This window comes from Mytilus edulis, chromosome 2, assembly GCF_963676685.1.
Source record: "Mytilus edulis chromosome 2, xbMytEdul2.2, whole genome shotgun sequence".
Lineage (NCBI taxonomy): Eukaryota > Metazoa > Mollusca > Bivalvia > Mytilida > Mytilidae > Mytilus > Mytilus edulis.
Window position 1 is genome coordinate 2,061,821 of NC_092345.1, and position 18,198 is coordinate 2,080,018.

At 31.7% G+C, this 18,198-nt stretch overlaps 1 protein-coding gene across 2 annotated transcripts; it reads right to left on the reverse strand.

The window, feature by feature from the left end:
* Positions 1-715: 715 nt before the first annotated feature.
* Positions 716-15,830, reverse strand: LOC139511223 (serine/threonine-protein kinase Nek7-like). 2 transcript variants are annotated; one of them, XM_071297803.1, is made up of 9 exons: positions 15,721-15,830; positions 14,550-14,754; positions 13,682-13,744; positions 12,896-13,006; positions 12,218-12,326; positions 9,336-9,443; positions 7,290-7,384; positions 6,549-6,662; positions 716-5,154 (listed from the first exon to the last, which is right to left on the reverse strand). In XM_071297803.1, exons 2-9 carry the CDS (start codon positions 14,736-14,738, stop codon positions 4,894-4,896), a joined length of 1,050 nt encoding a protein of 349 aa, XP_071153904.1. In that variant the 5' UTR covers positions 14,739-14,754; positions 15,721-15,830; the 3' UTR covers positions 716-4,893. The 2 variants fall into 2 exon arrangements, with proteins under 2 accessions (XP_071153904.1, XP_071153903.1); XM_071297802.1 differs by having other exon boundaries at positions 15,712-15,830.
* Between the last annotated feature and the right edge of the window lie 2,368 nt (positions 15,831-18,198).

The following is an 18,198-nucleotide window of genomic DNA, read 5'->3' on the forward strand; positions in this document are numbered from 1 at the left end:
TTACTATAATTTCCAATGGTCATCTTGTGGGGGGGGGGGGGGGGTGCTCTTTACTATTCATGGCGTTCACTGATGTGTATATATATATATGTAAGTACTTTTGACTTTTGACACCTCTCCTGAAATTCTCTGTATAGTAATTAAAGTATATATGCATGTTCATAGAGTACAGAAAAACAGAAGGTATAAAAATCGGTATTTGGAAAATAGGGGGAGGGCAAAAAAAGTGCCCAGTCCCTAAGTACCTTTGACTTTTGATATCTCTCCTGAAATTCTCCAGTCAGTATAATTTTTTTTACAGTTTACATACACTCTATTTCCCCGCGATTTTGCGGGTGTGTTCTAGTTATCCTTAAACTAGAAAAATGCTTCTTTTGGGCCCCTAATTCCCTAATACAGTTAGGACAATTATCCCAATAATCGATCCCAACCTTCCTTTTGTGGTATTGAACCTTCTGAAAAAATTTCATATAGATCTATTCACTTAAACTAAAGTTATTGTCCGGAAACCAGTGTGTCTTCGGACAACGCAGACAACGCAAATGTCGACGACATCATACCATTATATGATCCCAAAAAATTTGTTTGTATTTGTATAAAAACTAGCCACCTTGATATGGCAAAGGTCACTGTAAGTGTTAGTAGCATTAAGTACCAACAAAACAATCGAAACAATCCTGCTTCTAGTAAATGAAAAAACAACAAAAAAACTGCATCAGGGAATCTTATATCTGTTTTATTCACATCTAATGTTATGTGTCATATTTACAAAATTGCACAAATTTACCAGAAATATATTACGTACTGTGTACATGATAACAATTCAAAATAAATAACAAATCATCAAAGGAATGTTCAACTTCTCCACTCTCTCATAACAAAAACAAAATAATATAGAGAAAATCTGTTCAAGCTGATAACAGGAGAAAGTTTACATCAATACTGGCGGGTAATTCATATTTTTTTCTGATTTTTCTTTTTTACATTATCCAACCCAAATTTAAAATGTACCAAAAACCCTGAAAAAAGTAATTCCTCATCTATCATCCCTCATGGTAGGATTCAGGACTGAGTAGAAAGATACACCTTTAAACTTAGGTTTTCATTATTTTATGAACAAAATGCTGAGATTTTTACATAGGACATTATTTTAGAACTTTAATTGGCATTTTTTTTAATTTCAGGCTTAAATAAAAGCCGTTGTCATTCTTACAAAGCAGATCAGTATATTATAAAGTGTAAAAAAAAATAGTAAGCCCTAAAGAACAAAAAACACATTTTGAAGCTATCAGTACTTTCCTTGGAAAAAGGGGGATGGGTAATAAAAAAGAAGAAAAACATAACTGGATCGGATGCATGCAAATGTACAAGTCTTGTGATGATTATGATTATTTTTTTATGAAATTAACTTTTCAACGAGGAAGAAATGGATGAAAAAAAATCTATGTTTAAAACAGTAAGAGGTAAGAATGAAAAAAGAAGAAAGAAGATCTCTATTGTAGATCTTAACAATAATTTTAAAAGATGGTATTAAAAATATCTGATAAAATTCATGCAAAAATAATAAAGTAGAAGTTATCAAAAGTCAAACTGGACGGATTTCATCACATGTTATTCCTTTTTTTCTGACATTGATTCACGTAAATAATTTTATACAAGAGTTGAAAGAGAGATAATGTGCTGTACTTTAACATCATGCATGGTTCAGTAATGTATAGTGATGTAAATTCATAAATTATTGCAAGGTTTTTATACCAATAATGCGACTGGATGAGTATCACAATAATAAGAACTTGCATTATATCTGACTTGTTATATATAACTGAATGCAGAAGATTTAAAAAATCACAATTAATAATCTCACATTTGAGTCCATTCTACAAAACTTTCAATATCAAATGCAAGCAATAATTATTGAATTTACAGTAAGTGCTGGTAGAAATAACTTATCACAAGTAAGTTGAGTTTAAAAACATGTTCAAAATCAAATTTAGCCTATAGGCATAAAGCTAAATAGAAGACACTCTGAAATCGGTTAAAAATACAAGTTCAGGTGCTCTTCAGATGCCTTCAAGTATTGTACATTGGTTAAAATAATGCCCCATACACCACAAAAAACAATCATAACTACGTCATGCAAACATAGTATGCATAGACAATGATTTATCTTGATTGAGTTAAGGTAAAAACTGCTTTTCTCATATAGACGCTGTATAAACATATTCTAAATTGCCCAAAATGTGTAAGTAAAAGGACATAAATGACATCCATTAAACAATTAAGGTATATAGAATGATTTTTACTTTGAACAATGACATATGTTTGTTTCAGATAAAAGAATTGTACAAATATATGCTATCCAAGTTTTTCCTTACATATACATCAGTTTTTCATCAACAGGGAAATTAAATGAGAAAAACAAATTACTTTTTTTAATATCTACACTTCTATAAAGGTCTGTCTAAAAAAGTGACATTTAATACAATAGTAACCATATCCTTTACAATAAAATCTGTTTATACTGGGGTTTTGTTCTTGAAATAAATTTTAATAAATTTATATTAACACACATATATAATAACAGTCAATTGTAGTTAACATTAATAAATTACTATGTCTTACAATAAATTACTATGTCTTACAATAAAGATTTAACAACTACATAACATACTCTTTCAACAATCAACTGACTCATAGGTACATTTGATAAATATAGTATACAGTGAAAACTAATTATTAGACTGCAATATGACACAACACAGGTATGTTAACATAAAAACTATCTTTGATATGCCAGCAGTAACCAAGCATTTGCCTGATATTTGTGGTACAAGCAAACAAGAGTTTAACTGGAGTTACTGGTACATATTTTTTGTGCAACAATAAAGTTTCCATGATAGTCATTCTTAAGACTTAACAACATGGGGTTTCAACCCAGGTTTAAAGGGGGGTTTCAACTATATGTCTTAATTCAAATGCATTAATCGTCCAAAAAAAGGGGGTTTAAAACCCCCTCCCCCTTGACCTGCCAGATAAATTAAAACCCAATGACTATAAAATCACTTTTTTGTTCTGATTTTTTTTCCAGTTTAACTTGATAATAAATCTTTACACTGTTTAATTGGATCTCATATTTTTCAAGTAAAAACAATGCTCTGCCCAGAAATTTTATCAACAAGATTTATTAGAATATTGAATACAATAGCTGGACCCATTTCTTTTGAAGGTGTTGTATAACGAAACAAAAGAAATGGAATGTCAATTTGATAGGATTGGTACCATATGCATTTAGAATATTATCGACTCTGACAACCCCCCATGGCTGAGAGGAAACGTAAAAAATCCATCTATATTTAATAAGTGGTACTAGAAAGTGTAAACAGTAAAAATACATACATTTATTATCTCCCTTAAATGTTAAAATTATTTCTACATCAATATAAAGATAAAATAGATAGATGCCAGGAATTCCTTGGCTGAAAAAAAATCCTGGAAGAATGCATAAAATCTAACATGAAATACTACTTCTGTGACTTTTTAAAATAACAATGATTAAGTCAATCACAATAATCACTTAAATGTTTCACACTACATGAAGATAATATATGAAAAATATTGTGATAAATGGGACCTTCAACTACACACTCACAATGAGATACCATTTCAATCACACTCTAGGGGGTGGGGGTAAAATTCTACTCACAATGAGATACCATTTCAATCACACCCTATGTGGTAGGGATATAGTTCTACTCACAATGAGATACCATTTCAATCACACTCTAGGGGGTGGGGGTAAAATTCTAATAATTGGGAAGGACACAAACTTTTGGCAAAACAACAACCTCTAAAAATTATATTTTAAATCATTTCAAAATCTCATGTGTGACCTGAAGTTTGCTATTTGAGAAAACATATAAAATATGAATTCAAACTAGGTTTTATGGATCAAGATGTTTTTATATTTCTCTGCACTCTGCAGTATATCTATCTGACCTTTTTCAGCATTTACACAAAGTTAAAAGGTCACAAATGATTTTTTGAAATGACATTTTACAACTGTAGTGTATAACATTAATACAACAAATTTTTCTTGAATGTCTTCTTCACTAAGATCATAATAATACAAAAGCTACTAAATGTTGATATTCCAAAGACCTACTTCCTTACTAAATAAATCTTTCTATGATTCTAAGGCTTTTTTTCAAAACTTCTTAAAAGACATATTTTTTGTTTGTTTGGTGAGAAAATCACAGTGATTAAAGAAATGCCCAATTCTTAGAACTTGTTTGGTTTTCATAAAAAAAAAAAGAGTACATAAGACCAGTTAAAAATGTATGGTTCTCAAGCCCCACCCGTACCAAATATCAAACATTTTGGTAAAAAATACCGCTTTAATTATTTTTCTTAACATTTTTACCTTCTTTGAAAATCTGTACAGTATAACCAAAAAGGTAAGTATAGAGTTACTTCCCTTGAACCTAACAAAAAAAAGTTTGAAAAGTTATTTTTAGCTTTCATGTATATTCTAGTATTGAGACAACAAGATTTTCAAGGGGCAAACATCTTTTTGCCAGAATGAATTTGAACACCATGCAAACTACAACCAAATTGTACCAACACAATTAACATGAGGGTTTGAGTAAAACATTTGAATGGATTAAATAGGTTTTGATTTGAATAAAAAAAACAGCAATACACAGAAATAAGTATCTAACATGTATAAATAGTTAAACAAATTTTGTCCATATGCGTTTATATTTTGTTGTTCAAAAATATCTTTAAGCTTCTTGCTTTTATCATAATTAATTATCTTTCATGATTTCAAAGTTCTCAATATCAATCAAAGATAATTTATCAAAAAAAATCACATAGACCGTTAAAAACACCCACTTAAGCTACTTGTTTTTGTTGTTCAATTTGTTGTTGTGACAACTGTTGCTGTGGTAACTGTTGCTGAGGAAACTGTTGTTGTTGTTGTATCTGCTGTTGTTGTTGAAGTTGTAACTGTAATTGTTGTTGGTCGACGGGGGATGGATTCAATGCTGGCTGTGTGTAATGGTCATACATCATCTGGGCCACATTGTATACATATGTTATGTCTGGACGCTGGTCAGGTATTGGGTTAATACATAAGGCTACTACATTTCTAAGCTGTAATTATACAAATATCGACTTGTATTTGTGCTCATAAATAAAAAGATTTGAAATAAATGACAATGAGACAGCAATCGAATGACACTATAAAAACCCCGGACACAACTGAAGTTTAGATATTTGCGGGGTTTGTGTTGGTCAGTCTGTAGTTTTATATGTTGTGTACTGTTGGATTTTTTCTTCTTTTTTTTAGCCAGGGCATCATTTTTTTTTCAACTTATGATCTCATGAGTTTGAATGTCCTTTTGGTATGTTCGCCTCTATTATACAGTTAACAACAATAGACAGGTACGTGCATTAACAATTTGTGAAAATTCTCCATAACAAGTGAAACTGCGAGCTACTGCTCACTGATGATACCCCCGCCGCAAGTGGATAATATTAATAGTGTAAAAATATACAAGTGTTCAGTAAACAGGAAGTTGTCGAGTGATGAATCTGAAAACGCATCACACGGTATAGCTGACTTATAAAAATCCTGAAACCAAATTTCAGAAATCCTTGTATTGTAGTTCCTGAGAAAAATGTGACGAAAATTTTTTAACTTGGTTATCATGTGTAAATTCATACAAGTGTTCGGTAAACAGGAAGTAGTCGAGTGATGAATCTGAAAACGCATCACACGGTATAGCTGACTTATATAAATCCTGAAACCAAATTTCAGAAATCCTTGTATTGTAGTTCCTGAGAAAAATGTGACGAAAATATTCAACTTGGCTATCATGTGTAAAATCATACAAGTGTTCGGTAAACAGGAAGTTGTGGAGTGATGAATCTGAAAACGCATCACACGGTATAGCTGACTTATATAAATCCTGAAACCAAATTTCAGAAATCCTTGTATTGTAGTTCCTGAGAAAAATGTGACGAAAATTTTCAACTTGGCTATCATGTGTAAAATCAGACAAGTGATCGGTAAACAGGAAGTTGTCAAGTGATGAATCTGAAAACGCATCACACGGTGTGGCTGACATATATAAATGTTGATACCAAATTACAGAAAGGGTGGATGTGTAGTTCCTGAGAAAATTGTGACGAAAGTTTCATGGGACGGACTGACTGACGGACGGACGGACGGACTGATGGACGGACGGACTGACAGACAGAGGTAAAACAGTATACCCCCCCTTTTTTAAAGCGGGGGTATAATTAAAACAAACATCTAACATATATAGTTTTCCTTGGCCAGCACCCTTTCTTTTCAGTTTCCACTACTTTTTGAAGATTAATGAGATTTTATTTGTTTTTTTGTTATGACCAACCATTAAGTATATACTTCATATTATAATTTCAATGATTGGCACTCTGCCCTTATGAAATCCTGGCTGTAACACAGGATAGCAAACACAAAAATGTCAAAGGGAGATAAACTATAAAGGGAAATAACTCACCTCATCGCTATAAACATCAGATGGCAAGGGGGGATAATCACATTGGTCTATTTTCTTGCACAAAGAGTATAAATTCATCTTGTCTCCATAGAAAGGTGACTGCAGAGCTGCCATCTAAAAAAAGAACAATATATATTTTTTTCCAGATATCAACAGAACAAGATCTTTCTGAGTTTTTCTGCATAATCTCACTTGAGATGAACACAAACTGATATTTTTCTAAATTTTGCTGACATTTAATAATTTATAGACATTGCTGTATGGTGACCTATAATTGTTAATTTCTATGTCATTTGGTCTCTTTTAAAGAGTTGTCTCATTGCCAATCATCATATCACATCTTCTTTTTAATATTTAATTTACCATTTTTAACTTTAAAAAATTAAGCAAGGATTCTGATGGCTTTAGTCACCGATTTTATTTAGTTGGTAAACAGCATAAATCTAGGTCAGTTGTTATATAGACCTAATAACATGCAAAAACATGTTTACTGTATTCTTTTCAAGCTTTTCAGAAGCATACAAATAAATATAAACAATATGATTAAAACATATTGTGACACCTGTCATGACAGTTGATTTGCTTTGAGTCAGTCTTAAATTCGTTCTAAATATGTAGATTTATGTGCAAATATTTTTTTTACTTTGATCAATTTGAAAATCTTATCGTAAATGATGTAAATAAAAAAATCACTTCAGGTGAATGATAATTTTTTCTTCTTCAGATGAATGATAATCTTACCTCGTAGAGTAAACATCCAAGTGACCACATATCAGACTTGAAGTTATAACCTGTCTCATGTATTCTCTCGGGAGACATATAATAGGGGGTACCAACTGTAATCAAAATACCTCATTATCAATTGTCTTTGTACACTGTGTGTTTTACTTTAAACACTATAATCAAAATGTGCAAAGCTAGAGATTTGTGCTCTCGTAACTGGTTTAACCCAAACACATTTCCAAATTAAAATCTTGAGCTGTACAACATAACAGCATCTGTATACATTACCGTTTATGTTTTACAAGTATATATTGTTTTTACTCCTATTAATGTTTATATTGAGTTTTTGATAGCTAGTTTCTTGCTGGTAAATGATTGTCCATGTTTTCTTTATTTTAGAACATCTGACAAATGAACCTGGATTTTCTTAATAGTAATATTCAGTCATAAATCAAAAAAAAAGGTATGAATACTTCCCTTTCTAATCTTTTAACTTTAATTTCCCCAAGGGTGATGGAGAATAGAATATGGTCACTTTTGTCTTCCTCCGCAGTAAAACCCTTGCTAAAGTGGGGAGACCATTGGCTGTTAGGGCAGTAAAACCCTTGCTAAAGTGGGGAGACCATTGGCTGTTAGGGCAGTAAAACCCTTGCTAAAGTGGGGAGACCATTGGCTGTTAGGGCAGTAAAACCCTTGCTAAAGTGGGGAGACCATTGGCTGTTAGGGCAGTAAAACCCTTGCTAAAGTGGGGAGACCATTGGCTGTTAGGGCAGTAAAACCCTTGCTAAAGTGGGGAGACCATTGGCTGTTAGGGCAGTAAAACCCTTGCTAAAGTGGGGAGACCATTGGCTGTTAGGGATGTTAAAGTAACCAGACCTTCTTCCACAGTAAAACCCTTGCTAAAGTGGGGAGACCATTGGCTGTTAGGGCAGTAAAACCCTTGCTAAAGTGGGGAGACCATTGGCTGTTAGGGATGTTAAAGTAACCAGACCTTCTTCCGCAGTAAAACCCTTGCTAAAGTGGGGAGACCATTGGCTGTTAGGGCAGTAAAACCCTTGCTAAAGTGGGGAGACCATTGGCTGTTAGGGATGCTAAAGTAACCAGACCTTCTTCCGCAGTAAAACCCTTGCTAAAGTGGGGAGACCATTGGCTGTTAGGGCAGTAAAACCCTTGCTAAAGTGGGGAGACCATTGGCTGTTAGGGCAGTAAAACCCTTGCTAAAGTGGGGAGACCATTGGCTGTTAGGGATGTTAAAGTAACCAGACCTTCTTCCGCAGTAAAACCCTTGCTAAAGTGGGGAGACCATTGGCTGTTAGGGATGTTAAAGTAACCAGACCTTCTTCCGCAGTAAAACCCTTGCTAAAGTGGGGAGACCATTGGCTGTTAGGGATGTTAAAGTAAGCAGACACGTCCAGTCACCTTTAATCTGATGCCTTCCGCAGTAAAACCCTTGCTAAAGTGGGGAGACCATTGGCTGTTAGGGCAGTAAAACCCTTGCTAAAGTGGGGAGACCATTGGCTGTTAGGGATGTTAAAGTAAGCAGACATGTCTGGTCACCTTTAATCTGATGCCTTGTGTAGATAGAGTGCTATGATGTGTATTTTGAGAATCCTTTTGAGAAGCTTGCAACAACTCTTTGAGGGGTCCATTAATGGCCTGTTGCAAGGATTGTTTTGTGCCTATCCAATAAACCCTATTTTTTTTATTGGCTGTCAATATTTCCATCCCTGACAGCATCTATACACGACTATATATTGTATTTATTGCTAATTTGTTAATTTGTTCTTGTCCTGGACATGCATGAAATATTTGCCACTGGATGTTAAGTTTTATGAAGATGACAAACTTTATCACTTAGTCTTTGGTGAATATTTGTCCCTCTAACAATTATACTGCATCACCTTATTTTCATAAAGAACCATGGTTTTTTACAAGCTATGGCTTCAAGATGTAAGCACTATAATTGTAAGGAACAAGACTGCCCTATGAACTAAGAGTTTCATTAACTGACACGTTCAATACATCACATAAAACTGATAAACATTATTTGAAAAAAAATCTTACCCAAGGAATGAGCTGCTGTGGTCTTTGAGCTAAAAAATCTTCCAAGTCCAAGATCTCCCAACTTAACCACACCCTGACCAGTTATAAATACATTAGCTGGTTTTATATCTGAAAAAGATCATTTTGAGGTAAGTACAATGCTAGTGTTTTATTTTAAAAAAAACTAGTGACATGTTTTATTACTTTATGAAGTTCAGTGGAGATAAATTATCCTCACACATAAACAGATGACTAGAAAATTGTTGTTCCATTAAATCATTTTTCACATTGAACCAAAATTTGTTTGCATTTGCTTTCATATATTCTGTGAGTACTGAAAATTCAAAAATTATTGTGTGCATTTTTTATTACGATTTTTCAAGACAACTATATATATATTGTGAAGTAAATCATTGTGATTTTAAGTAAAGCTACACACAAATATATTCATTTGATATCAGAATCACAGAATGCAAATTCTTATTAGGCCAATTAAAATTAATTGATAGATTTTCATCCCCGCCTGCCCCGATTTTTTTTATTTTTGAAAAAATTACGATTTCCGGATTTTGTTCATTTCCGTTACCGGTAATCGTCGATAATTTTGTTTCATGTAAAACTTCCTGTTTCAAATTTCGGTTTTCGTATTTCTTAGAGTATTCTACTGAATGATTAAGTCGATATATTCTGCTGATCTATGATGACAACATCATTTACCGAGAATAGAGATTGATTTTGAAAAGGGCATGAAATATTTGGATTACGAGTAATATGCTGTGTCCAAGAATGCAAATCGCTGTATGTCACAAATGACACAAATGTTTGTGAGTAAAACACCTTGGATTTATGTTATTTATACAATGACTTTGTGTCAAGAAATTTGGACTGTGAATGAAACCCAAAAGTGTAAGAATCGTGGAACACGTTTGACTGGAATAAAGAAATTGACACAAGCATGAACTATTTAAAATTGGTGATCGTATATTGAGTTCAGAAAATCGACAAATATACGCATTTTTAATTTATTAATTTCTAGCAAGCTCTTAGATATAAAGGAGTAAGTTTGGTAAGTGCCATATTTGGCCCCAATTATAAAGTTCATGGTTACAAGACAAAAATTGTTATAAGTTGCCTTAAAGACATGTGAAAAAGTTAAACAAAGCTGTTTTTGTCAAAGTTTAATTCTAGCACAACGATTTTTACATTCCAAAACGGTCAAGATAAGGGATTTTTGTGAAATTTGACAAAATAAGCGGGATTTCAACCAAATAAAGGACCAGGAAACATAGAGCGCAGGCGTCGACAAGCTTAATATTCAAATAAGACATGTTAAATGGCTTCACAAACATTATTTTAAAAGATCTTTGTTGTCGACGTATGCGCTCTATGTTTCCTGTCAAATAGTCTTTGGAAATTTACCCATTTTCATTGATTTTTTCGTGAAAAATCAATATGAGTACAACTTGTGACGTCATAATGAAACGCAGAAACACAAAATTTTAAACAAAATTGCTTATATCCTATCTAGTCAATGTATTAGCTATAATTTATTGTGATATTGGTCAATAAATCCGAATTTGAAATTTACGCTAAAAAAGTGGGCCATTTTAGGACCTTATCGAACATACTCCTTTTAAATAGCCATGCCTTTCGTTTTTTGTAGAAAAACAGCAAACATCCTCTGTCCCAATACCCACGATAGAGTCATTAAACAACTTTATGTTCTACATTGTAATTATATTTGCATCTTGCATATTAAGGACCCACCCTATTATTTCAACACTGTTTGAGTTTTTAATTTTATTCTGTACTTATCGTACTCATGTTGCATACCAATGCAAACATTGCTTAGAAAGCAAAATACATTTGATGTAGGTAGTCCAACTGAAGAGATTATTTCTCCACATTTCAGTTTTTTACTATAAAATAGGTTTCTAAAGTGGCAATTACATGTAGAACAGTGGTTGCCAATCAGAGATATATATTTACGAATTTGAAAAAGCAGCAACAGCATATGGAGTATATGTGTCTCAATTGATACGTTACTTTAGAGATAGCTCAACGATTTTGTTGAACTAGGAATACTGCTTTCTCAAAAGTTGCTAAGACAGGGCTATGAATCATCCAAATTAAGGTCATCATTCAAGCAATTTTATGGTCGCCATCATGAGCTGATTGGCCATTATTACAAAAGTGTGTCAGAAATCATATCTCAGTGATATTCTTCCTCAGTCATAACAACTTCCATCATTACCGAACTGAACAAAAAAAATAACATGACGGGTGCCGTATATGGTGCATGAAATGCTTACCCTTCCAGAGCACCTGATTTCACTCCTGGTTTTTAGTGGAGTTTGTGTTGTTTCCTACTTATTATTTGTAACTGTTGATGTAAATGTCTTTTGGTTTTATGAGTCTTTGGTTACTCCTTGGTTTTGATTGTTATTGTCTTATACAAGATACCTTATGGATGAATTTAAATGATATAAGCTTATTATTACACTTGCATATATGAATAACACGCGACAAGAAGGTTTCATATGAAATAAAATTTAAAAAATAAAATCCTCCCACCCGCCCCATTTTTTTTCAAAAATTTGGATGAAAATCTACTAATTATAGTAATAGTGTATCCTATTGATGGAGTGGTAGAATCTATATATACACTGCATCTAAACATATCACTGAAAATTGATAATCATAGTAAAGAATAAAGATTAATACAACTGATCGTAATTTTAATTCTAATAATTATAAGATTCCCAAATATTTTTTTTGGTACCAAACTAATTTGATGAGCATTCCATGAGATATTGTTTTGATGACAAATCTGTCAGTATACAACACATACACAAACTTTCAATGGCATTTTTAAATGCAGTGTGAATCCCTTAAGAACTGACCTCTATGCATAATTCTCTTGGAATGCATATGTTCTAAAGCACTACAGATCTGTATAAAGTATTTCCATATAGATTTCTCTGGAATTAATCGGTTCTGTTTCTTAAAATGCTGAAAATTATAAAAACAGTAGAGCATATTCAAAATCTATAAATGTGACCAAAAAGAACTTAATAGGTTGTTATGTAATAAAAAGAAAGTGATTGTGGCCAAATTCAAATGTCTTCCATACATATAACTAAATAATAATTATAGAATATTTTGTATATTTTCTTTAGCTTTGAGTTATTATGGCAATCATTACAAACACTTTGTGTTAATTATTACAAAATGTCGAAATGATTCAAAGTTGAGCGAGTTATAATTTCTTTTCTAATCCTTTGTTACATTGTACATTCTAAAATAATATACTTTTGAAAACTTTAGAATGTTATTCTACTGGAGCTCAATTTGATTATTCTGAACAGATCACAAATGTCGGCCAATTTTAACACAATATGAATATCATTATTCTACTGGAACTCAATTTGATTATTCTGGACAGGTCACCAGCATCAGCCAATTTTAACACAATATGAATACCATTATTCTACTGGAACTTACTTTAATCATTCTGGACAGGTCACCAGCATTAGCCAATTCTAACACAATATGAATATCATTATTCTACTGGAACTTACTTTGATCATTCTGGACAGGTCACCAGCATCAGCCAATTCTAACACAATATTCAACTCATTGTTTTCAATAAATGAAGACAAGTACTTTATCACATTTGGATGATTCAGTTGCTAAAAATATAGTAAAGATGATTTTAATAATATAAACATGTAGTGTCTGATAATGAAAATAACTTGTCATGATAAAACTATATATACCAATTATTAAATCAATTTCTTCAAGCATGACAAAATAAAGTGTGGAAAACTGATTGTGTGAGTGAATTTCTAAGTCCAAGGACCATAACTGCTCAAAATCATCAGACCGGAACATAATTTGAACTTGATCTGCAACTTGTCACTATAAAACCATATATGCCATAATTCAAATCAATATACCTTCAAGCACGATGAAAAAAAGTGTGGAAAACTGATTTGCCGGACTGACGGACAGACCGACGTAGAAACAGATGGTTGACAGACAGTCAGACAGATTAAATTATTCATAGATCACATTGCAATCCATTTTCAATGCATTATATAAAGTAAAACTTTATTATCAAAACATTAAAGAACAATCTATAAAGATATTATTTGATAAAGTAGTATCCATTTTGAATATTCCTTGAAGTTCAGTATTTTTGTTTTTGACCTTTACCAAAGCTAGTTTAATAAATAGTTGAGTTGAATGTCAAAACAATAACAGAACAGGAATACAGACTTATGGTAATTTGTATACTATTGATGTCCAAATGAAATACTTCTCACATTTCCTTTATTTCACATACAGAAACAAACTGATGTTACCTTTAAAAGACCTATTTCCTTTATACAGTCCTGTCTGGCTTTGGCGTCCATCATTTCAAATATCTGAAATATAAAGGTTTTACTGTAAATTCTGCATATTGTACATAAAAACAGTAACAGTTCAATCACATGTTTACTTCAACATTATCATATAAGTTGAAAACAAATTGTATTTAGGATTCTAAAATGTGTAGTTCATTGATGATACAATCGTCATATAGTATAACTAAAACTAAACATGCTCAAAGATGTATTATGTGTAACTTATTTTCAAATCATTCATTTATTAGTTTATCATCATGATCATGCAGTGTTAATTGAATTAATTTGAAAGGGATATAAACTGTCAGTCTTGATTAGATAAATGTCAGAAACCTGCTGGTTGTAGTTTGTTACTGTCTGTTATTTATGTTTTCCTGTAAATCATGTACATGTATATTGTTTGCCATGAATCTTAGATCTTGCCAATGGTTTCATATTTTGTCATGTTGAGGATTTTAACAAAGACCATACTGTATTATTCTGCTCACTATTGAAGGTTTGTACAGTAACCTATATTTGATTACATCCACACCTTTTGGACACAGGTGGATAGCTGTCTCATTGGCAATCATTCCACATTTTCTTATTTTCATGCTTTTCTCTCCACATCAATACAATTTTGGGCTGTTTGAGCTTTTTGGATGGGTTGTTGTCTCTTTGACATGTTTGACCAAAACCTAGTATTCATTTTCTATCCCAATCTACTAACAGTTTAATCACCAGTGGCTCTTTACATATAAAAATTGTATGACTGAATTGTACAAGTATTTTTTTTGAAAGATTTTTTGTGAAATGAGTGTCAGTTCTACATTTTATAAATATTTACCTGAACTTTCTTCAATGCTACAACACTGCCATCTATTTTATTAATAGCTCTATATACTTCAGAAAACTGTCCCTTTCCTATCTTTTTATCTATTTTAAAATTAGCAAGGCAGCCATATTTACTGTCCTGTTCATCAGTAGGGGAGGGGTTTCCTTCTAAGTCCATTGGCTCCATACCCCCGGCAGCCATATTGGTAGCCTTTAACCTAATGAGAAATGAACTAAATATTGTAACATACAATGTACAGTGACCTACATGTATAGTTATTAATGTCTGTGTCATTTTGGTCTCTTGTGGACAGTTGTCTCATTGGCATCATACCCTTTTTAAAAATGTATGTTTACATTAAATTGCCGTAATCAATATTTTTAGAAAGAATTACAAGTTCTTCTTTCGTCAAATTGCTGTCATCACTAATTTTCAGAAAGAATTTAACTTCATTCATCAAATTCAGTCCATTTACTTTTAATCAGCAAGCACCAAAAATTACTATTAAATTATCAAATTATTGCATTAACATGATTAATGTCATATCGCGCATTTGGCAAAATAATTTACTGTTATAAATTCGTCCCCCATTACAACCATAGAGGATACACTTATCACTATTTGTCGGCCATTACTGGGTATCACAAAAGTTCCCTTAAAATTCTGACATCATAAAAGAAAATATCTGACGCCACAATGGAAAAGTGATTGTAGTATGACGTCAAAATTCAAGTGGGCCAGATTCTTGGGTCAAACGCTGAAGCGGGAACAGCGATACGGTCTATACACCTTAATGCTAATACCAGCTGCGACGCATACAACAATCACTTTTCCATTGTGGCATCAGATAGTTTGTTTTATGAACCTGTGTAATATCCAGTAATCAACAGACATATATATATAGCGATAAGGTGTACCTATTGATAGAGCAGTTGATTATTACTCTTTCAATTGAACAAGAGATTGGTTGAGGGCATCCAGTACCAGTGTATTTTATGCTGGAAAGAACATTTTTTTTTATTATAATATACATGTATCTGTATAAATTTATCTGATTGGTTGTTGTTGTTTGATCTGGTACCAGGTAGGAAAATGTGGAAAAATTTCAACAGAGTATTCATAGATGAAGTACAATTAACTGCCGCATTCTATCGATAACAAAAGAATGGTTTACCTTGTTTACCTTCCGTTCTAGTTTTTTTTGTACCGAATAGTATAGGAATTTAATGGAAGTGTTTGGTGCGCATGAGTTAATTTTTCCTGACAACGTCATTCGGTTATCCTCTCGATTTTAGTTCAAAATAAACGAAAACATCGAAGAAATTAAATCAAAATCTTTTGTACGTTTTAGACAAATTGCGAAATAATGAGATATTAAAGATTAAATTTCAAATCAAATCAAATCAAATATGTTTATTGGATAATCAATATATATGTACAGTGCACAATTGATGTCTTCCACACAATGAACAGATATTAAAACAATTAATACAAAATAAATGCATATACATTAGAAATAATATCTGGACAGAGCTAATATAAGTTGTAAAACATTAATATAGTTCAAAAGCTTTTTCAATAAAAGTACAGATAGCTTTTGTATCAATTTTATTTAAAGGATACATAATGTTATGTAGAATAGTAGATTCCTTTTCCCTTTTATTTAAATCCGAGGGGTCGATATTTAATTTTTTGAAGAGATCTTGTCTTAAAATTGAAAACTTTTTACAGTATAAAATGAAGTGTTTTTCATCATCTAATAAATCACAAGTCTGACAAAGTCTTGAGTTATGCGGAATTTTTGGTCTATGATAACGACCTTTTTCTATTAAAAGAGAATGTGCACTAATTCTTAACTTAGTCAAATTTTTACATAGTGCTTTTGGAATATTAAAGTCAAGATATTTTTGAAGAGAAAAATTTGTGTAACAAAATGAAAAATATTTAAGCTTTGAGTCAGAATTGTAATTAGAATAATTTTGAAGCTGTTCTTTAATTAGTTGGATGGTTTGATCGTGTATTTTCAATTCTAGATTTTCATTTTCCAAATTCTTTACATCCAATTTAAATTTTTTGCAACTATAATCAATAAATGAATACCATGATTTTGACCCCTCTTTGAAAAGTCCTCTATCTACTTTATACACTTCAGCAAGAAATCTATCAGATGGAAGTTGTTGCAGTCTTATGAAATATTTAAAAGCCAATTTAGTAATAAAATTAATAATTGGTAATCTTCCTAATCACACCTGGAGGCTAAATTTGATGCCTTTTTATGTACTCCAAGTAGATATTTACAAAATTTATTATGTATTTTTTCAAATGGTATATTATCTTTATTTAAATCTTTTAAAGTAAAATCGGATATCCAAACTTCTGATCCATAGGTTGTAATAGGTCTAATTAGAGAATCAAATAACTTTAGCTTAAGCTTGGTACCAGAGTAATTATAATCTAGAATATTTGATTTAAGACTAAATACTGCTTTAAGAGCTTTATTATACATATGTTCTGCGGCATGCTTTAAATTGCCATTAAATGAAATCAGCATTCCAAGATATTTATATTTATCGACTGTTTCTATATTTTGACCATTAATTTTAAATTTGATGGCAGATTTTTTCTTGCCCTTACTAAAAATCATAACTTTAGTTTTAGTAATATTGACTTTCAACTTCCATCTGTTACAATATATTCCCAGGCTGTCCAGACAAGCTTGTAAACCCTTTTCACTCTCTGACAGTAGAATTAAATCATCTGCATATTGTAAACAATTAAATTGTGTTGTAATGAGTGACACAGGAAATGTTTTTGAAAAATCAAATATTTTTGGCAGATCATTAGTGTATATATTAAATAACAGAGGGCTAAGACCATCACCTTGTCTAACACCCCTATTGGCTCTATGAGCTTCTGAAATAAAGTTTTCTTTTTTTACCACAAACTTTGAATTAGAGTACATATGTTTAATTATCTTATAGAAATTTCCTCCAATTTTAAGATTTAATAGTTTTTTAAGTAATCCTGAGTGCCAAACAGAGTCAAAAGCTTTAGAGAGATCTACAAAACAAGCAAAAATAGGCTTTTTTAATTTGTGTAAATATTTATTTATCAAAGTTTTAATAGTGAAAATATGATCTGCAGTTCTATAATCTGGTCTGAATCCTGCTTGAAAGGGATTATAAAGATTATTTTCTTCCATATATTTATGCAGTCTTTTCTGTAATAATGAGGTGAAAAGCTTGCCAAGACAGCTGGTAAGGCTAATACATCTATAATTATCGCATATGTTTATGTCACCATTTTTGTGTAAGAAGGAAGTACAAGATAAATTCCAAGCATCTGGAAATTTTCCGCTTGATAAAATTCTGTTAAATAAATTAACAATAGGTAAAAGTAATAGGTCTTTTCCATATAAAAGGAATTCATTATATATAAGGTCTATTCCTGGTTGTTTATTCTTCTTAAGTTTTTTAATGCCATCTCTGACTTCTTTACAAATGAATGCATAATCTAAATGTTTATTATTAATATTTTCAATTTCTATCTTCGAGATATCTAAATCAGTATTATTTTCTTCATAAAGCTTTTTTAAGTAATTTGACATTTCAGATAGAGGTATAGGATTTTCTTCTCTATTTGTATTTTTCTTCAGATTATT

Coding starts and splice junctions, on each gene's coding strand:
- LOC139511223 (XM_071297803.1), bottom strand. CDS start 14,738: ATGGCTGCCGGGGGTATGGAGCCAATGGACTTAGAAGGAAACCCCTCC. Junction 13,007..13,681: donor AGGAAATAGGTCTTTTAAAG/GTAACATCAGTT, acceptor CTATATTTTTAG/CAACTGAATCATCCAAATGT. Junction 12,327..12,895: donor ACCTGTCCAGAATGATCAAA/GTAAGTTCCAGT, acceptor TATAATTTTCAG/CATTTTAAGAAACAGAACCG.